At 41.7% G+C, this 22,923-nt stretch overlaps 1 protein-coding gene across 1 annotated transcript in view; it reads left to right on the top strand.

Moving 5' to 3' along the window:
- Positions 1-22,673, top strand: part of LOC145435413 (uncharacterized) — a 428,570-nt gene extending 405,897 nt beyond the window's left edge. Inside the window, exon 2 of the mRNA XM_080312688.1 lies at positions 21,528-22,673. Within this exon, the coding sequence (XP_080168814.1) occupies positions 21,783-22,673 (891 nt within the window). The 5' untranslated portion in view covers positions 21,528-21,782. The remainder of the gene's footprint in view (positions 1-21,527) is intronic.
- Positions 22,674-22,923: the final 250 nt, after the last annotated feature.

The following is a 22,923-nucleotide window of genomic DNA, read 5'->3' as shown; positions in this document are numbered from 1 at the left end:
ACTATTTGCGTTGCTATTTATGATAACCATGATCTACATCAGTAATTTTCAACCTTTTTGAGCACAATCCGCACTTTTTTGTTAAACAAGTTCCTTCCGCACGAACTAAACAATTGGCAGTTTGAAAATTCATAGCGGTTGAATAACCTTGCAGCAGTGTTGGGATGACTCGAGTCATGACTTGACTCGAGTCAGACTCGAGTCACCTTTTTGGCATGACTTGACTTGACTCGACTCACTATGCTAAAATGACTTGACTTGACTTGACTCGGCGTATCAGAAATGTGGATTGACACATGACTCGGAGCAAAATTCACGAGTCAATTTCGAGTCATTAATCAGTCGATGTTGATAAAAATCATTGTATCTTGCATAGGTTCGGCTTATATGCGAAAGGCTTGTGTAACCCATGAGAGCGACCAATCATTCAATGATCGTGCGTTTTACTGAGCCTCCATTGTTCTCTCACAAATAAATTGATAGCAAACGACGTAATCGAAGCTTACAGCTTACGTTGTCGTAAACTAGTATAGTAAAGTAATTTAATAGCAAAATGTTTATTTCGGTTCTCTGTTCTCAACTTAACCAAACCTCCTGTTTTATTGAAATTGAATTCCAATATAATTTATATAGCACTCAACCATCGGCGCAAGCTGGAATTGTATCATATCAATCTGTAAATGGTTAATGTATTGCATCTTATCAACTCGTTTCTCTATTCTCTATTTTGGCTCGGAACTATAGTCAGAGGCTATGCAATTATACTTACGTATACTTACGTACTTACGTATACTTACGCAATTCAACGTATATGTGAGTAATAAAGCGCCTTCTTGCGTTTATATTTAACTCTATATTCGTTCATAGGTCCAGAATCAATAACCACTCAATCTGTATATCAGATAGCTGGCAAAATGAAATGACGTAAGCATGCCTCATATTTCGAAACGGCAACTTGACTTGACTTTTGACTTGACACGTGACTTGACTTGACTTGACTCGACTGGACTCGAGTCACCTCCGAAATTCGAGTGACTTGACTCGAGTCACCTTCGAAAATCGATTGACTTGACTTGACTCGATTCAAAATATATAATGACTCGAAATGACTCGTGACTCGAAGGTAGTGACTTGATCCCCACACTGCCTTGCAGTGCAGTGGTTCTTGAACATTTTAGACCTCGACCAGTATCTTAGTTTTAGCGGCATCTTGCGACCCAAGCCACACACGTCAAAAAGAACGCCTTTTAATATTAGTATCACAAGTTATTACGGGCATGTATGACATAGAGAACGCAGACAACAGTTGAGCGTAACGCAACTCTATGGATCGTCTTACGCACATGACTTCAAATTGGGGTGCATTATTTCCCTCTGCAGGTCGAATTTGTACTGCTGTCTAATTACATTGCCAGGACGAGACTATCTGCTGCCGACAACAGTACATTAGCCTAAATTGTACCATGGACCACAGTGGTTTTATTCTAGTCTACTAAGTAGCAATACCTTTATTCGCGAACAATGGAATTTTCAAACATATGATGATTGGTCAGTTGAATATGAACATCACTGGCGCTAAAGACAATATGAGTTAGCATATTTCCATGCTCATTTGCTTTAGTCGTAATCAGGCATTAGTCCTGTGTATGAGGAATGACGAATAAAAAAAATAACTGTAAACGTCGCCGCTGTAATTTGATTTTTTAGTAATAAAAATCACGGTTCCGTTTTGTTTGGAGTTGGAGGACCTTTTGATTATGAAGTGACACCGCAGTGCAACAACAAATATTTGAAATATAATTCTGTTTAACTTATATATTCTTCATGTAAACTGCATATAATGGCTTGCATTGGCGTTTTCGCTTCTGTGAATGACTGCGTTTTTGGTCCATTTTTCCAAACAAAAACACGGAACTTAGTGTGGATTTTTTGTGTTCTCGAAATAGGGTGGGCCCGCGGACCGTATGTTTGACACCCCTGATTTACACTATCTCTGCGATTGACGAGACAAGTCAATTTGATTGCTTTATTCTGTAAGCTTTTAATCCGATTCCAGTACTTGGCATTGGCTGAACCCCACAATACGACACCATAAGTCAAGTGCAGGGTTGTAATGACTCGAGTCATGACTCGACTCGAGTCACGATTTTTTTATGATTCGACTTGACTCGAGTCATTTTCTTGAAATTTGAAAATGACTCGACTCGACTCGAGTCAATATTTGAATTGACTCGACTTGTACTCGAGTCATTAAGCATGACTCGATTCAAGTCATTGACTCGGCTTATTTTATATGACTTGAAGATTAAGAAATTTCCCAATCGTAGTATGGCTAAATTAACGCATCTGACGAATTCTGCCGTCATCGCTATATGTCACCACTGCTTTCGTTGCACTCGTCTGATTTCAGATATGCCGCCGTAAAAACAACAGGCAATGTTACATGGTAGCAATGCATTGTACAAAATCATCCAGTGATGAAGAGGTAATAGATCCTCCGCAATCAAAGTACTCAAGACTTTTCAATTATGCTCGCAAACAATCGTAGCAAAGTTCAATTAAAACCAATGAAATGACCCAGATGGTCAAGTACTTGGAAGAGACTGATAAGCTCATGTGTAGATTTGAAGGCGATGATTCTTTGCATTTTTGGGCGACTAGAAAGAATAAGTATCCAATGCTTTTCAGTGTGGTTAAAAATGCTTGTCTATTCCTGCATCTAGTGCACCAGTGGAACGTGAATTCAGTAGATGTGGATTTATTCCAAGGCTATGCCGCTTTAATATGTCTGAGGATCTACTTTCCACTTTGGCATTTTTGAAGTGTAAATCATTGATTTGATCTGCTGTCTGTCAATACACACAATACCCTCCGTCCATTTGACGTTTTGTTAAGTATGTGCATTGTGCACGTAAGTAATAATGAATAGCTAATGTTGTGTGATGTTTGTACAATAGGGCTGTCCAAAAATAACATATGTTTTATTTTACTGGGTGGCTACTTGATAAAATCGTTATGTTGCATAAAAAGAACACTGAATCTAGCTTAATTTAAAAAAGTATAATCAATGATATGAGAGGATAAAATTTTGGATTTGAAAATAAATGGAGCATTTTTAGTGAGAAATTCCTTCACATAATATAATTGCATACTTGTAGTAAGCCGACTATTTTTTCATGTTCAAAATATTCCACTCTTATAACTTCGCTTTTTCTAGTTGGAATTGAGCTAAATTTGGCGTGAATCATATTTTTACGCAATCTAACAATATCACGAAATAGCCGGTAAAATTCGAGAATCTCTATTTGTAATTATCCAAAATTTTCACTAATAGCATTGCTTTCGAGTGGTTGGCATTGAGCTAAATTTCAGTTCTTTTAGGCAATCTAACAATTATAAGAATTAGCCGGAAAATTTGAAAAAATGTTTTAGAACAGCCCCATTGTACAATTATTTCTCCAATGCTGTAACCGCGATGTAGTCTGTAATGCAATCGGGAAAACCTTTAGTAATATCAATAGGTATATGTTCTTTTGTCACTGCACATAGCTGCATGCACGCTTTTGCGGCATGCTGACCTGGTGAAAATATAGGGTTGCCATACGTCCTCCTTTAGCAGAATTTGTCCTCCGAGGACGTCTAAATGTCATCCTTTTTTAGATTTTGTACTCTATTTTGAGAATTTTTGTTAAATGTAGGGCATAACCGACGAAGATACAGTAAATCAGCACTGAAGTAATGCTCCGGTGGCTATTTCGGGAGCTGAGCAGGAAAGTTGACCTTTTTTTAGTCAACCACCTGATAATGTGAAAGAAAAACTGTACCTCTACATCAGTGGTTCTTAACCTTGCCGATTTTGAAGGGGGCGGAAACGCTCAGGGGGCGATATGGGGGGGGGCGCTGGGCTCCGGGGGGCGATATGGGGGGGGGCGCTGGGCTCCGGGGGGCGGTATAGGGGGCGCTGGAGAAAAATGGCTTCACAGTAGAAGATGTTGTGGTAGGACATATCCTTAATGAGTATTCAGAGCAAATTAACACCGAAAACTTCGTTATATATAGCCTACAAATGACATATAGGTTTAATTGTCCATATGGGCACCTAAATGACTGGCACCGAATGTTCCTGTCTTGGCAATCTGAACCCCAGAGAAGACGAATTCCATCTGGCAGGGAAAAATTATATGCCAGTGATGAAATACCAATTTGAAATCGTGTGCGTCTTTTAGTCAGAACAGTGGTTCTCAACCTTTTTTTAGACGCGCCCCCCTTTTTGATGATGAAAGATTGGTTGAGAACCCATGGTCTAGTACGATTGGGCGACAGGGATATGTAAAACTAGATATTCCTATTGGGCGACTCTATATTTTTTGATATAGCAGACAGGAGGTCACGAAATAACATCATGCAACGAAGTCATACCAACAGGTTCGCCCGCTCGAATATGCTTAAATATTAGTTACGGGCCCTACAGTTTCCAAGACACCTCACTATGTTCGCTCTAAGTTTTGATGAGTCTGCCCACACTCAACAACTCACTGCGCTGACCCTTGGAGAACAGTGCGTAACCACTAAGAAAAGGTCATGACTTCGGATTTGTCGTGCGCAATGTAGATTTTCCGTGCGCAGAGACCGTGTCAGCACTGCGCACGTGCGAACCTGAGAGGGAACATTGCACCTCACTCATCTCTACCGGTAAATCTGGTAACGTGAGCAGAGAGGACAAGAAATTGATAGCAATATATATGCAATTCCCGATCTGACTGATCGATTTTATCATGAATTATCGAGTTTTCGCGGTACGCACTGGCTCGCTAAACAGTACAGCTGATTCCGTGGCAAAAGCGAACAACGTGATGGGGGGCGGTCGGTTTATCACCCTATAGGAGCCCAAGACCCAAGTTTTTTTCGGAGGGCCTGACGAAGTGTCGTTTCGTTCCTGCCAACGGGTTTACGCCCGAAGATGTATAATTATTATTGCGGGGTCCTACCTTTTCAATCACAAATCACCCAGCTCTACCGGTAAATATGTTTTCGTGAGCAGAGAGAGGATAAAAATTGTTCTCAATATACATGCAATTCCCAATCATATTGACAAATTCGGTCATTCATTAGTGAAATATTTCGCGCGTCTAGGCGAGAATAGCTGCCTCAGTAGATGGACACCCAATGTAGATGACTAGTATCAGCAAATAGCGGATAGCCGAAGTGGGGGGGGGGGGTCTGGGCACAGGACCAACATTTTTTTTTGGGGGGGGGGGGCTGACGAAGTGCTGTTACGGCCCTGGTAACGAATTAATTGCACCTACGGGCACGCCCGAATATGTTTAATTATTAATTACGGGCCCTTCATTTTCCCATACAACAGCTGGTAAATCTGATTACGTGGGCTAAGAGGATAAAAAGTTTATAGCGACTTATATATGTGATTACCACCTACTAATTCATACATTATAGAAAATTTTGCTACCTAGGGCGACCAGGCCACACAAACTCTGGTGACCATCGAAATCACGCTATACGGGGTTCTTGCGGGCGAAGCCTTTAGAAGTTTGGTTTATCACGCTATGGGTGCGCAAGGCAATCGTTTTTAGGGGGGTTGACGAAGTGCTGTTACGGCCCTTCCTCTTACTCATTGTCTTTATTACATTCCTTACAATATGAGGTTGGGGGGCGCTGGAGCACGATAATCTATGAAAGGGGGCGCTGGAGGAAAAAAGGTTAAGAACCACTGCTCTACATTAACATGCATCTGTTGATTCTCTATCAGATGGTATCGAGACGTGAATTCGTTGGTTTTCTATCAGATAGTATGTAGACGTGAATTCGTTGGTTCTCTATATGTTATTTGTGAGCTGTCATCGATGTGCTTGAAATAAAAACTGAATGCTTGTATTTGTGTTGTATCAGACTGACAAGATAGATATTTGATTTAAAGTTCTAAAATTAGTAAAGTTATCATATTGGCTGCGTGTCTCGTCCATCCGTAGCATCGGTAGATGAGGCCGGGAACTGTCCATTATCTGCCTAAATAAACATGTGTCAAGACTCTGATAGGGACAAAATAAGCATGTTTGGCCGGCAAGCAATTCGATATCACGCAAGCATGATTGAAATATAGGTTGAACATGACTTCAATACTGTGACTTGGACTCGGACTCGAGTCATAACACTATGACTTGGACTTGACCCTTTAAACGGTGACTGGGACTCGACTCGATGATGAATTGAAAATGATTCGACTTGACTCGAGTCAAAACCACAAAAGTAAGGTTGACTCGTGACTCGGAACCATGTGACTTGGTTACAACCCTGGTCAAGTGCGAGTGGAAGAGTGTGTGATATATTGTTAGACGTATGGAAAGTGGCGAACGGAATTTTCTTAAGATTCCTATGGATTTCAATAGTTTAATGCAAATTAAGTTAATGTGATCTCTCCAGGATAGCTTATTATCTATAATTATGCTTTTGAAGTACCTTTACCAAAGCACATACAGTGTGTTTTTTAAGTATTTATTGTTAGTCTATTGCTACACGTCCAATCTTATATTTTTATTAGATTTGAATTACATGAATACTCATGGTCAGCTGCTATGTTAGAAGATGAGAGCATGAGAGATGTATCATCCGCAAACAGTTGGACTGTGAAGTCCGATACATTTTCTATATCAGTGGTTCTTAACCTTGCCTCCAGCGCCTCCCAGCGGGCGCTGGCGATTTTGAAGGGGGCGGAAACGCACAAGGGGCGATATGGGGGGGGCGCTGGGCTCAGGGGGCGATATGGGCGGCGCTGAAGAATAATGGCTTCGCAGTAGATGATGTGGTAGTAGGACATATCCTCAATGAGTATTCAGAGCAAATTAACATTCCACAAAACATGTCAAATCACGAAATTTTTATTCGCGCTACGCGTCGATGTTTACTACATATGTTTTCATAAATCAGGGATATATATATCCCGGCCATAAATGTAGTGGGTTTTTATATTTCATGTAAAACGAATTGCGCGTACTTTTAGATCGCCAATTTGCCGTTGCCACTGTCGTCACCAGTGGCGTGCGGTGAGGTTCATGGCTAGTGAGGCACGGACCCCCCCCCCACACACACACACAAACACGCACGCACGTAAAGTAGTCGACCTGATCAGGAGATCCAAAATGTGAATAACAACAGCAGTGCGTATAGAGAGCATTTTCTTGGCACACTTATAGCCGTTGCAATTCCACATTTTACAATACATGTAGGACTAGTCGCTTGTGCTAAATGGGCAAGTTTAAACGGATAATAATTACTATGTCTTCAAGTGCCGGTATAAATTATTCGAAGCATAAAGCAACGACAATGCAGCCTATGCAAGTAGCTATCACATACCACAATATAACGGAAAATAAATAACAGCTATATAAGTAAGGGAACGTATTTGCTCCGCATTACGCATTGGCCGTCGTTACTATATAATTTCTACAGGACAGTCAAGAGCAAGACTGTTGTATTCCGAAATCGATAGCGCGTTTCACTGCGCTGTGATTGTCCAATTGTTAGCGAATAGTGCATGAGGCTGATTCATTTGTGCCTCACCTGGCCATTGTTTCTTTGCAATGGCATTGTCTGTAATAAAGCCAAATGTCACCTTCCTTGCCGATTTTGAGGGGGTTCTGGTCGTCCGACACTGTTAATATTTGGATTTCCGGAATCAGTGTGACGATAGCATTTGATTGATACCGGTTATTATGAATTCCGAGCTATTTATGATGAATTGCATTGTCGCAGGTGAGGCACGACCCGCCTGTGCCTCACCTGTGCCTCAACTCTCCTTTCGCGCTGTATTTTCGAATAATAATAATGCAAATTGATGATATTGTGTGAAAAAATGTTCAAATTTAGTTCTTTATGAACATTGATGTAAAATATATATAATCATCGACTCATGAAGAGTTTTCACAATTTTCACTTACTCGCCCTGACGACAGGTGAGGCACTGTCTCACCTGCCTCATTGGACCGCACGTCACTGGTCGTCACGCTTGCTAGGGTTATTTTCAGCAAAATGTTTCGAATTAGGTATTATATCCCGCAGCGCACAGCGTGTGAAAATCGAAGAAGGAGGCACGGTATATAACTTTTGAGAGTCAGATCCCCTTGTACATAAAATAAGTTTTGAAGCTTTGTGCACGAAATGAATAACTAAATATACTTGTATTTGAGAGCTTCAAAATTAAATCGTCAGAATATTTCTTCATCGTATCGTAAAGAATGATACTATCTAGTGTTGTTGTTCACAACCTCACATGAACATTGTATAATACGAGTTGCTTTGTTTGTAATAGATCCATGTTAAATTAATAACCGGGTACAGTACTAAATTCAATGTGAGCAGATATATGCATCCCATTCTCAGTTGACTTACTTATAGTTACACAATAACTAAGACAAAATCCAATACCATTAATATCCCCGTATTGCTAATCGCAGATGTGAATTCGGGATGGTTCGAATCACAGGGTATGAGACCGTACCTGATTTTTGTTATGACAAACCTTGATTAGACCCTGAATATACCACACACATTTAATATATGATTTATTATAGTCGAATGGTCCTCGAGCGCGATTAAAGCGGGAAATATTTCCGATAACAAAGTCGCGAAAAGACCGATTGGACTTAGACCTCTTACCAGGACCGAAACCGCTGCAACCCAAACCCCCAATCGGTGAGCTTGAAGGGTGCCCTAAATTATTTCGGTGAATGAACATAAATTACACATCATGTTTTGACGACTCTTCCACGAAAGTATTCGCATAATTATAGAAAATAGAAATATACATTTGGGCATCGGCCATTACCACGCCACGATGCACGAAGACATATGAAGTTTCGGTCAATATGGTGCCCCGAGAAGTGTGTAAAAAAAGATATTCTGCGAGAAAACCTTAGCCGAAAAGGATTGCCCTTATGTTGACCGTAAATTCCGCTCTATATAAGTCTAATTGTCCATAGGTGCTTAAATCGCTCGTGTCGAATTATCTTGTCGTCACAATCTGCACCCCACAGGACAAATAACATCCATCGGAGAAAATTATTTGAAAAAATACCAATTTTGAATCGTGTGCTTACTATAGTTTAATACGTGTATGCGTTTCAATATCTTGTGACTATATAGCGGACGAAAGGTAACAAAATAACAACATGTAACGAATTAATTGTACCGATTACGGGCACTCCCAAACTTGTTCAATTATTAATTACACAGCCTTCATTTTCCAAATAAACAACTCACTCAGCGCTACTGGTAAATCTGATAACGTGGGCTGAGAGGGGAAAAGTTTATAGCGACATATATATGCAATTATCACATATTCATTCATGCCTTATAGAACATTTTGGCGCCTAGAGTGACTAGGCCACACAAACATTGCTGAACATCGAAAAGCCTTCAGAAGTTGGGTTTATCACGCTACGGTGCGCAAGAAAATCGTTTTTTAGGGGGGCTGACGAAGTGCTGCTACGGCCTTCCCTCGTACTCATTGTCTTTATTACAGTATTTACAATATGAAGTGGGTGGGGGGGCGCTGGATCACGATAAGTCTTGAAAGGGGGCACTGGAGGAAAAAGGTTTAGAACCACTAGTCTATATCATTATTATATCTTAAAATAGGAAAGGACTCAGAACTGATCCTTGACCACCTCATCCGCGTCAGCGGTGTCTTACAAAAGCCTAGAGGTGGGCCGTGCTATAAGTCGGCAGTTACGGAAAATAAGAAGAATATCGGTCTGGTGTAAATGACCATAGTAGTCGACAAACACCATGAATACCCCAAAACAAACAAACAAACAAACTGATCCTTGAGGTACACCCATATCAATTTGGAGCATGTCTGTTGAGACTTCACCATTTTTTAACAATTTGCCATCTATTACATAAATAGGACTGCAGTAGCTTATGCATGTTACCCCTAACTCCATAGTGAGGTAGTTTCTCCAAGAATAGTGATCTATCCACTGTAAAAAATGCCTTGTTAAGATCTAGAACAGGGGTTCTGGAACTGGGGGCGCGCCCCCTTAGGGGGGCGTGAAACATCTGAAGGGGGACGCGAAGTCGCGGTCATCTGAAAATAAATTCTCGCTCAGTGCGATTTAACTCCAATGCACGCGTGTTTCTCTCTATATAGCCCCAATTTCATATTTTTTTATTCTCTCATCAACATTCATAACCTTCGATACCACCAAACAATTTGTTTGGGTTCTTACCATCCCAGTTGGATTTTGTGATATGACGATAAGGGCGGCGCGAAATTTTTCACTATCAGAAAGGGGGGCGCGTCTAAAAAAGGTTGAGAACCACTGATCTAGAATGATGCAGATGGTGGATAGACTACTGAAAAGGTTTTTAAAGATCCTATTTATACTATCTATAACTGCATGCTGTGTTGAGTGGCGCTTTCTAAATCCAAACTGTTTTCTTAATATTATGCTAAATTGCTTACTTTACATGGGTACAGGCTTTTCCCCAGAATTTACACGCCATTTTAAGGGTGCGTATTATACATGGATGCGTACCGGGTCCTACGATACTTGAGTATCGCAGGCCCCGGGCGTACTATATTCGGAAAATTACGGTAGTCAATTGATGAACATTTGACAACAGGAAAATGTCTAAACAAGCTCACCTTTACGCCGTGATGTACTTTGAGCAAGCGCCACTTCGACTTTACCTTGGTCTTTCATTGTAAAGTGTACATCGCCGCCGATTCTTTGAATGATTGCGGCTAGAGCGAAATTTCCTTATTATTAGGTGATGAAAATACCAAATATATGGCAAAATATGGAAATTATTCCCCACTCTGCAGGCACGCTACTTTTAAAAGCAGACAAGCTAGTTTTTTTCGAGATGTCGTAAAACATATAGACAGTGACGACAAAATATGCGGTTGAACTGATGCCCACTAATAGCTGCGGTCCCCATCGCATCGCAATGATGCTGTTAAACTCGTGATTAAATATACATGCGGGTTTGTTAACTTTATTCAAATCTCTCCATGCCAAGTATAAGCAAGCACAACGCCATGCCGAAATAGGGTGGAGTGAAAAATGGAAAATTTTGAATTCCAAAACGGATACTTGATATGTCGTGCCAAATATCACAAAAATATTTTCTATAATAATTTTGGGCTCATGCACCATCTAGTGGTCGTGCAATTCCACCAAACGAGCCAAAATTAGCCAATTTCGCAATATATTGATAACCAATTACACTAGAAATGTGGTTTGTGGCTTAATAGATATAGAAGCCAGAACTTTCTATCTCACTTCCACAGAACTTTGTCTTAAAAATAAACAGAAAAAAGTTACAGGCAAATTATTGATTTCATACCGTTTTAAGGTCAAATTGTGCACTGAAGAAGTGGAAACGATGCCAAAAGCGTGTAGTGAACAATCTTATGAGATGAGAACTCCATATTGAAAGCACATAAATTGCGAATCCATATTGAAAACACAAAAACATCAATTTTATATTGATGCAAGAAATATTACGAAGATGGTTTCACTACCAGAGTAATAGTCTGCACAAACTTTATAATTTTGTGTTGTAATGAAGTATTTCATATGCTTTCGAGAATTCAATCTTTGTCTGATGAGATCATATCTACGTTCAAATCACGACACAGCGGCAGCTGCTTCAGTCACGACTTACATGTATCTTTCCCCTGCTTGGTTGTAGCAAGCAGGGCTTTGGAGTCGGAGCCCGGAGCCGGAGCCCCGGAGCCGTGCATTTTTACCGGAGCTGGAGCCGGAACCGGAGCTCTAAATAAAATTCAGCCGGAGCCGGAGCTGGAGCTGGAGCTAGTTATTTGAGGGGTAGCTCCGGCTCCGATGTATTTCATATGATGCTATTATATATGCAACAACCATATCTGCTGAGTTCACATAATTCAACAGCAGGCCTTCGCGAAATTAAGAATCTTTCCCTCTTTGGCGCTACGTTATCAGACTAACCATGTTCCCGGGGATTTAACAGCAGAGCAGTCATATGTCCAATGTTCAATTTTCATACATGAATGCCGAACCTCGGTGTGCTAGATATGCCTGTGAATATTATGGGTATTCGGCATACCCGCAATTTCATTATCAGCATAACCTTGTTGGCCAATTGTACGGTTCGGAAATAATGATCACTATGTATTACGCGAAATTGGAGAGTGGATAAAAACGTGATGTCGTTGCACAATGCACATGTCGATATGACGAGCACGAGCCGAGAAATTCCATCTCATTGTTGCTATGAATCAGATGACCAAATACTCGTTCTTTCGTGGTAGTTCGTTAATCGGGCCGCGAAATTGAACAGTGTAAAGGCCTCTGCACACTGACCTCGCGACGCAACATCGCGAGTTGCGCGTTGCGAGTTGCGAGTCGTAAGTCGCGAAGCAATGCACACTGGTCCCGGCAGTGCCCACAAGCGGCAACTACGCAGCTCTTGCGCGTTCTGTCCGAAGTATCGAAATGGATACACATTGCACAGCTCCCGATAGATCGCATAATGAATATTTCGATGGGTATACATGGGTTTGTCAATGAATAAGATGACGCACACACTTTTCTATTAACGAACCAATATCATATTTCAATGCTGAAAACGCATAATCTGGGTGACCCAGTTGAACGCGCTATTTCCGGTTGGCGATCCAAATTTCTGGAGTTCTAGCTGTAGCCTACTATGCTACACACACCAAGCCTTTCTGTATTCCATTGCCTCAGTGACTGCATCAACTGTCAAGCACTCATACATTAATTTCTCGATATGATAAAGAACAACATTCAAATGCATTATAATTTTATTGTAAATGAATTAAGTCTTAACAATATTCAAATATAACTCTGGGATTCTTTCCTTTTCAATCTTCGCCCTCGGGTATCAAGCATTGAATTCGATCCGTGGGTCTGGTTGATTCATTCTCCTTAATGATGCATAGTCCATTTCTGACTTTTATAATATTAGCCACTGCATTTCGTACCGAAGTCTGATAAAGAGGAGAATAGACGAAATCTAACATCAAGAATTACACTGCCGCTATCTAGTCAACAAAAAGGTTTTCAGACGTCGTGTACCGAGATGTACCGGTATCTGAAATATACATCAGTGAACCCATGACATACCACGATTATATGTACCTGGTTACCCAGTTTCAAACCAATGTACACTGAACAGGTTAAAATGAATCAGACAAGGTATATATCTACTAAATCCACCTGTAGACATACTGAGAGTTTCGCGGTATCGGTACTGCCGGTACTGGTTTGCCTTTGATAATTACCCAGTACCGGTACTGCTAAGTGCTTACAGTAGAATGCGTTCTTGCAGTCAAGCTTCAAGTTCTAAAATGGCCTCAAATCAGTCTAAACTCAATAAGGAAACAATTATAGATGCCAAAACACGCATTACCCGGACAAACTATTGCGGTGACATAGAGCTAACGATCAGTAACCGCTGACCAGTCGCTCGCAACTCGCGACAAAGTTGAAAATTTTCAACATTGTCGCGGAGTTGCGCAACCCTGTCGCAGACGGCATGTTGCGAGTTGCCGGCGACTCCGGTCTGTATGGTACAGTCGCAGACAGGCGCGATTCTCTCGTTTTATCGGGTCGCGAGCTCAGTGTGCAGAGGCCTTTAGTGAGTATGCAATTATGCATGCGAACTGGAATTCCTTACTGCGCATGATCGTCATTCACTCGAGTAAGGATTTTCGAGCGTAAATGGGGGATGGCAGAAGCAGGGCATGGTATGGTATGGTACGGTATGGAAGTATGGTATGGTATGGATCGATATTTTGGTATGGAATATGGAACAAAGCAAGTATGGTATGGAATGGAAGATTTTAATCTATGGTATGGAACGACATTTCCATACTTCCATACTTTGGTATTTTATACATTTTATCGTGATCTGTGCAAGCTTCATGAAGCGTACGTTGTTCGCTTTTCAAGGAATACGATCGCCTTTGTTATGTGTGGACAATTGAACGCTGTGTAGGAACAAATACACGCTTATGCAACTGTTTTAGGAGCACTTGGAATGACATGATTTTGTGATGCAATAATCACAACAGTAATGTTGATCGGATATTCTACCGAGTCTAGACAAAACGTTTCCGAGCATAGTCTATCATGTGACGCAATAATTGTTAATGTAGGCTACTCCAACTACCTCATTCCTTACAAGCAATCATGCTGCAACGTACTAATAGCTCAATGTGATTGATAATTTCATTTCTTTTGAAACATTGTCCGACACCGAGAAATCTTTTTGGTCATATTTCAAACGCTCTCGCATTAGGATTATAGATCAGGGAGTGGGGTAGATATAGTTTGAAATTCTCGCCACGCTAGCCTCAACCAAATACTGTACTAATAATCACGCAGATCGCTGCAGTATTGATCGCCTGCAGCTGGGATATTTTGTGGGTGCGCCTATATCATAAATTATTGTGCGAATATTTACTTCAAACTTGAGTGTGCCTCGGCCTGCCACTGTATCGGAGATGCGATGCTATTCTTATGGAGTGTCCTAGATAACAATCCGCTGAGGCGCTGACTATCTCATTTTGCTCGTGGAAGCTGTAGACGTACCAGGGTTGTAACCAAGTCACAAGGCTCCGAGTCACAAGTCAATCTCACTTTTATAGGTTTGACTCGAGTCAAGTCGAGTCATTTTTAATTCACCACCGAGTCGAGTCCGAGTCCAAGTCATTTTGTTGACTGCTCTGTTTCCGGTTGAAGTGTTGTTAAACGACTTAAACCCACTTTTTATAACTCTGTTTCGTGATATCGAATGGTTCGCATTTATAATATACTAATTTTCCTCACTTTTAGAAGTTTCTGGTCTCATTTACAAGTAGCAGTACGAATAGACAAAATGCCAATGGGTTGGTTTGTTTACTATTCTTCGAAATTACAGTGAAATTTCGGTCCTGGCCGTCTGAGTCTCGAGTCATATGACTTGGTTCGAGTCATGCCCAATGACTCGAGTCCAAGTCGAGTCAATACACAGATTGACTCGAGTCGAGTCATTTCTGTATTTTGAGAAAATGAATCGAGTCATATCCAGTCATCAGAAAATCGTGACTCGAGTCGAGTCATGACTCGAGTCATTGCAGCCCTGAGACATAAACGGCACCTCACCACCGTGAACTGAGCCATACCAAAACAGACTCTGTAAAACTATTACCAGGAATTACATTCGCATCATGACTGGTTTAAGCATTAATTACACCCAAAATATCAATGAAAAGGTACTTCACTTATGATATTGAAGTATTTGAAAGTATGGAATATGTATCAAGTATGGTATGGAACAATGTTGGTATGGTATGGAAAATTGCAAGTATGGTATGGAGAGAAGAAGGCAAGTATGGAGTATGGAAAATACTCGATCCATACCATACCATACCATGCCCTGGGCAGAAGAGTAACCCAAAACGCCGTTACACTCAGCGAACAATTGTCGCGGTGCGAGCGACTCAATGCGATGTCAGCATCCCAGGGTATTTATGTTGGAGACAAATTACTGATTTGATACGCGATTTCGAATTTCCAATCATCTGTTTCGTAAATTCATTCTTGATGTCTGCTTGATACTCTAGTATTCCCGGATGATCGCTCACTGTGACTTGTAAATGTGCAATGTGCACACTGCATAGTTTAATTCGTAATGGGCATGGCGCAATGTGCATGGTACAGTGTTTAATTCGATTATTCGATTCGTTTCAATGGGAAAATATTATATTCCGATGAACTTGATGGACACCGGATGGACTGGTAACGAGTGCACCAATATCGAACGTCAAACCATTGGCCATTTGATACAAATCGAATTTTTATTGATCAGGTCGTGATCTCCGTCCATATTGCTCTTACTATAGTTACGGTTGAATAATAATCGCTTATTCAAAGATTGAAGTGAGCTGTATGGCTTAATGTTAACGAGTACAGTGCCAGTGTTAAAACGCCGTATCAGAATTTTCATACCGTACACAGCAATGGCATGAAGTAAAGTGCGTTCTGGTGCAACTATGATGTTATCGACAATTGACAAGTATTCATTATGACGTCACAAGCTCACACGGCGGCACCTATGTCTTCGTTGCTGCATCCGATGTTACTGTCGGCTGACAGACTCAAGATTATTATAGATAACTAACCTATACGGGTAAATTAGTAATCTACACAGACCAGGGGTGGCCAACCGTTTCGGCTAAAGGACCACATGAAATTGACGAGGCTAGGCGCACCAGGCGCGTGAAATTTTCAAAGTTAATAGCAGTGGCGGCTCGTGACAATATCGGGTGGTGGGGCAAGGGCTGCGAGCGACTTTTATCAACATGACGTCACAATGGCGTTTTCCAACGTAAAAAAGTAACTTTATGATGGTCACATGAATTTCCCGACAACAGTGATTTTAACGTAGGTGCCGCGAGAGGTTTGCCGGTGAGCCGTGACTTGAAGTGTGGTAACAAATGTTTTATTCATTTATTTTTAATCAAAGGATTATTTTACAAAATGTACGTGAACTAAGAATCGTCCCTATGCCACGAATCAAGTATCAGGTCATCCTTAGTAGCATGCGTTTTGATTTCATGGTAGAGTTATAGATTACGCAAATCGATAGACTCTAAAATCCGACCGTCACCCCAAATTCGAAATCCGGATCCAGTCCGACCAGGTAAAAAAACATTGAAATCCTGCTCCGGCTCCTGAACCGGACTGTGGCCATCTCTAGTTACGACCAGGTGATAATAGGCAGCCAAAGTGGAGGCACCCGGCGTACGATTGGATCAATAGACTGGACAACTTCTAGACCGCTCATTTTCGCTCTAAAGGCAACTGCGTAAACTACGTACGGAATAAAGATTCAATACGATTCATGTTCGCACTTGACTTGACCTTAATAATTCCAATGACTAGAACTCGAGAGATTGCGTAAGCCTAACTGGAAAGGTCAACGAGTTCGGACACATACGCAATTGTTATCTCATAGATTGGGCCTGTCATATTGAATCCAGAACATCAATTTGAATGGTCTTTGAAGAACTAAGGACAGCAGCCTCGGAACTTCGGACTCGGAACAACGTAGGACATTTTGGCCTTGAAACTGGACACTGTGACACAACACATACGGCTTACTGTCTATAAGTCTGCTGCGAAATCGCCGTTGGAAAATATATTAATATATAAATACATGAATAAAAGCCGTAACTTAGTATACTGTTACAAGAAATCATCGAGAAGTAGCATACGCAATCTCATAACCCATTCCGGTATGGTACACTGTCAAAATCAATGCAAACAGACGAACACCGAACTTTGAGTAAAATAGATCGAGGAATAGGCTGATGGAATGATCAGCTGTTAGCCGACATCGAAAATGAAATAGCTATCGCAATTGACAGGGGATTGTAAGCAAATGGTTTGAAGGCCACAATTTCACAGTGAAATGGACATTGGCGAACATAAAATTATGTGAATATTTGAATGCAAACCGAGAATCTTGGTTAGCTGTTTCATGCGATCATCGAGATATACCATTGGAAATATCATCACCGATCTCGTTATGGAACGCAGACCGACACCGGCTTTTGCGTGAGATCCGCAGTGACGTAGGTAGGCTAAGTATCAGATCAGCGCGCATCTCTACCATACTCGACCTCGAAAACGAAATAACTGCCTCAATCATTGAGTGTCAACTTTAAGACTTGGCACCGCGTTCGATACTAAAATCAAGACATACCGTGTGAAAGCTCATGACAGATCTAGGTATGGAACATCGTTAAAATCAATAGAGACCAATAACGGCTTTTGCGTAAATTTGTTGGCGATAAATGAAGAGTCAGCTCTTACTCGACTTTGGAAACGAAATTACCACCCACATAGTTCAGTGACAAACTTAAAACTTGTTACATCGGTCGATACTAACACTTACCGTGCCAAATGTCATGACCGATCTGGGTATAGAACATCGTCAAAATCAATGGAGACCAATACCGGCTTTTGAGTAAAATCTGTTTGCTGTACTATGTACATGATAGATCAGCACACACTGAACTTCGGAAACGGAATTACTACCATTATCTTTAAGTAGCAAGCCTGAAACTTGGAGCAGTGTTCAATACTACCTTCACGACATATCATACCAAGTTTCAAGAATTATCATGGTGCGAAACACCGTCAAGATCGACCTATACCAGCAAAGGTCGACTCAACGCATATTACGGTAACCGAGTTCAGATATAGATACGATTGTTACATCACACCTTAGGGGCGAGTAGGCATATTTGCCCCGGTTGCTCGGCCATTTTACGAATAGGAGAGAGTAAATCACCGTTTCTTTATTGTGCGCGGCTTTGAGAGAATAGATAGTGAAAGCTTGTTATGAGCGCTACCGGGGCAAGCCCCGGCTAGGCATTCACAAAGCGAAAACACTGAAGAGAATTCGATTTTCGCAGAGACTTCGCTATGTATGGGCGTTTGCAAGCGAAAGCACAAGAAGAACGCGGGTTTCGCTGTGATCTCGGTATATATTGATTGCTGTGGCGCGTCTATAAATGGTTAAATTGTTATTGAACAGAATTTTAGGTGGGGCAATGCCCCAGTTGCCCTATAGGACGAGCCGCCACTGGTTAATAGTATTATTACTTGGGTATATTGCGGGTCAACTGTATACCGCCCCCTGGGCTCAGTTTGCAAGGACATGACTATTCGGCATCTGGTCATATGGATGTCGAAGACTTCCGCTAATATACGACAATCATTTTGTGCCTACATTTCATCGTCGAAGATCTTTCTGCGAGCGCATACGCGAAAAGACATTCTCTCGTAATTGCGAAAATAGTTAGACTCAATCGGCTAAATCAGGCGTTTTTTCATTTTCAGGAGGGGGTTGGCTACAAAGCAGGAAATCGTGTGACAATAAAACACGCGAAGCGTGAAGAAAAATTTACTATTCTTCTAGTTTATAGTAATTTACGACGATTTATTTGAAATGTGACTGGACCCAGAATCTGCCAATGCGTCAGAACTGATATTTTAGTCATCAACATCGCAAGTGTTGCGGCCAGACTAATCATATTTTTGTTGGCCTTGCATGTTCACAATCTGAGCAAATCAATTTCGATAATATAACAGGATTTCGATAATATAATGGGAAATTAGCTCGCGGGCTACTCAAATCCTTCTCGCGGGCCACATATCGCCCCCAGGCCGCGGGTTGCCCACCCCAGATATACACAGGCACCTTCGATAATTTACAGAGCCAGAGGCGGAGCTGGAGCCGGAGCAGTGGTAATAATGCGGCTCCGGAGCTGGAGCCGGAGCTAGTGTATGATAGAAGATAGCGCCGGAGCTGGAGCAATGCAAATATAAGGCTGCTCCAAAGCCTTGGTAGCAAGGATGATTGAGCCTGGTGATGACCTTGGATTTTTCAGCTCCAGATCTGACAAGTTTTTGATTGCTGGTGGATGTTCCATATCTTTTAGATTCAAGTTGACAATTTGGTGGAATGGACAGGACTTGATATTTATAATTGGTATTTCGACCAATCTGATGCTGGCGTCAATGTTGTTTTTAGGTCTCGGTTCATTAACATATCCTGCTTCAAAATTGACAATTGGAATCTGATGTTCCGTATTCAATCTGCGCATAGTTTTATATTTGTATAGCGCATGGTGAGACCTTCATCATCATCACCGAGCATTCCCAGTCAAACATTTTCCGCATGTACAAAATATGCATTTCTTTGTAGCACAGATATTGCAAGGTTACGAATTCGTGCATCAGAAGCTTCGTGACATGGGTAATTATGTTGTGGAAATTTTTATCACCATCAACAATGAACAACGATCGGCCAAACCTCTGAATCTTTCTACATCATAGTCTCCCGTGTTACAAAGCTTCCCGATACACGAATTCATAACCTTGCACAATCTGTGCTACAAAAGTATCTCTATTAATTCTTAACCGACGACTTTGAGAGTTCCAACCATGCCATATCAATATATGTCGGCTATATCGGGTGGTAATTGTCCTTGCGCTCATACAATATGTTGTTGGAAATTACGGCATACTTTTACAATTTAATAAAAACGCAATTCTTTTTTCAACAAGGCGTTTGTTTAAAACACTGTTTAAATCATGATTTAAACAAAATGTTTTAAACACCGTCTATTTTAAATGCAACCCTACACATATATATACACATACCGTATCTACCATCGGCGAGCCATGTTTGGATCGCGACCCATACCTCAAATCCTCAAGTGGGATACCCCTCCATGAAGAGGGGAAAATTAGCATTGCATAAAATTGTTGCAAATGTCATTGGAAATGTTATTAAGAAGTTGTGATGATTGTTGAAACAACGAAAGTTGAAATTCAAGTTGACGGCAATTTTCCCGCGTTTCGTGGGCTCGGATGTCCTGATCCACTGTATGCCTGCCATCACAGCCGCTTTCGAGCCAGACTTTTGATTACGTAATAATTACAGTACGCAAACATCAATTTGCTACAGCTACTGCGAGGCAGAGTTATGGTAAGTTATTGTAAAACCTACGATTAGTGGTGCTACCAGTGGCGGCTCGTGACAATATCGGGTGGTGGGGCAAGGGCCGCAAGCGACTTTTTATCAAGATGACGTCACGATGGCGTTTTCCAACGTAAACAAGTAACTTAATGATGGTACGGTAACGTGAATTTCCCGGCAACAGTGATTTTAACGTATGTGCCACGAGAGGTCCACTGGTGAGCTGTGACTTGAAGTGTGGTAACTGCGTAAACGGCGTACGGAACAAAGATTCAACACGGTTCATGTTCGCATTAGACCTGACTAATTGTCTGCAGAAATGTAAATGACTATAACTCGAGAGATAGCGTAAGCCTAATTGGAAACGTCAACGAATTCGGACAGATACGCAATTGTTATCTCATAGATTGGGCCTTAGTGGGGCGGTTTAGCCCAAATATTTAAAAGGATTGTGCATTTTGTGATACAAGCACCAAATTTGGCACACATGTATATTAACATGTTGCGAACATTTTCAGATATTGAGCCACTCGGAATTCTCTCTTTATGTCCGCCATATTGGATTTCAAAATGGCCGCCATTTGAAATCTACATTTGCGATTATCTCTGGGCCTAATGCTGCTATTGACTTCATTTTGATATCTAAATGTATGTTTTTTGGGTCAAGGAATCCAATGGTAACAATCTGCAATGCGTATTTTTACCAATGTGCCGCCATATTGGATTTGAAAATGGCGGCTTCACATTACATGGCCACTTATCGATCTACATTTGTCGTTATTATAGTCTAATGACTCGATTCTGGTGGTGGTAGAGTAGTTGTTGTAGTGGTAGCTGTAGTGCAGTGACGATAACAGAAATGTTACTTTGTGTCATTCCAGGTTCATAGTGATGCATGCATGTCTGAAAACTGACGGTGCTAGCTGATATTAATCTGAAGACAGTTCTACTATGCCCAAGAGGTTCAGACTAGCTCCTTCTGAGGGAACTTCACCATCAACATCATCGCACCTCACTACAACTGACTGGAGTTTATGCCTCATATGTCAGAAGGACAAGGCGGAGACACTGACCAAACCCGACCAATCAAAGAGAAAAGACATTGGTAGTGGGTACAGTTCACTCGCAGAGAACTTGATCAAATTCAGTGAACTTGGAGAGCTTCAGGATCATTTCAGTTGGAACGACTCGATGATGGTCATGGCATTGAAGCTGCGATGGTTGCACACGGTGCACAATATCACCACACGTTCAGGCTCCAGTACAACAACACCAAACTGCAGAGGGCACAAAAAAGAGCACTCAAGAAAGAAGGTCAAAGCGACGAGGAACAATCTGTATGCAAACGCACCAGGGGACATTCTCGTTCATCGGTTACAGAAAAGGTCCCAGAAACTTGTTTCTTCTGTGCACAACCTGCTGGGGCTAACAGTCTTCGAAAAACTGCAACATTCCAAATGGACAGACGAGTGCGTGCCCGTGCAACCCTTCTTGGTGATACAAAACTACTTGGCCGGCTCAGTGGTGGGGACATGGTAGCGTTGGACGCCCAGTATCACCCACAGTGCTTGATAGGACTTTATAACCGCACAAGAAAGGTCCAGTCAACATTACCACAGGACTCAAACCAAGAGCGAGCAATGTCGGCGGTTGTCTTCGCTGAACTCTACATTGAAGAAACCAGGCAAGATGAGAAGACGGCAACAGTATTCAGATTGGCCGATCTTGTCCACCTCTATCAGTCCAGAATGGAACAGCTTGGAGTGCAGCTCGACACGAGAGTTCACTCCACACGACTGAAACAGAGACTGCTATCTCACTTTCCTGACTTGTGGACATACTCCAAGGGGAGAGACGTCCTGATGGCATTTGAAAAAGATCTCGGTTCTGCTATTGACAAAGCCTGCGAGCTGGACAGTGACAGTGATGCAGTCCATCTTGCCCGTGCTGCACACATTGTTCGCCGTGAAATGTTTGGAGAAGCTAAGCCCTTCACAGGATTCCCCGGAGGATGTCAAGAAAAATCAGTACCACCGTTGCTGCTTGCCCTAGTCCTAGCCCATGATCCTAGAGGGACCCAGCATCAAAGACCAGATGACGGACACTAACCCTGCAGCAATTACCGCAGCCCAGATACTGAAGTTCAACAGCGTAGAGCACAAGCGAACACGTGGCACCACATCATCCACTTGTGTCCGGCACAGTGTTGCACAGGAGACCCCACTTCCAACATACATCGGGATGATGTTGCATGCTGATACACGCAAGAAGGAAGCAGACACACGTCATCACGATCAGACGCCAAGTGTACAGGCCTCATTTGTGAAAGATGTTCGCTGTCTCGTCGGTGTCATAGAG

Source organism: Botryllus schlosseri, chromosome 3 (genome assembly GCF_051294905.1).
Source record: "Botryllus schlosseri isolate E-star chromosome 3, Bs_hap1, whole genome shotgun sequence".
NCBI classification, from domain to species: Eukaryota; Metazoa; Chordata; class Ascidiacea; order Stolidobranchia; family Styelidae; genus Botryllus; species Botryllus schlosseri.
This window is presented reverse-complemented; position numbering and strand designations above follow the sequence as displayed.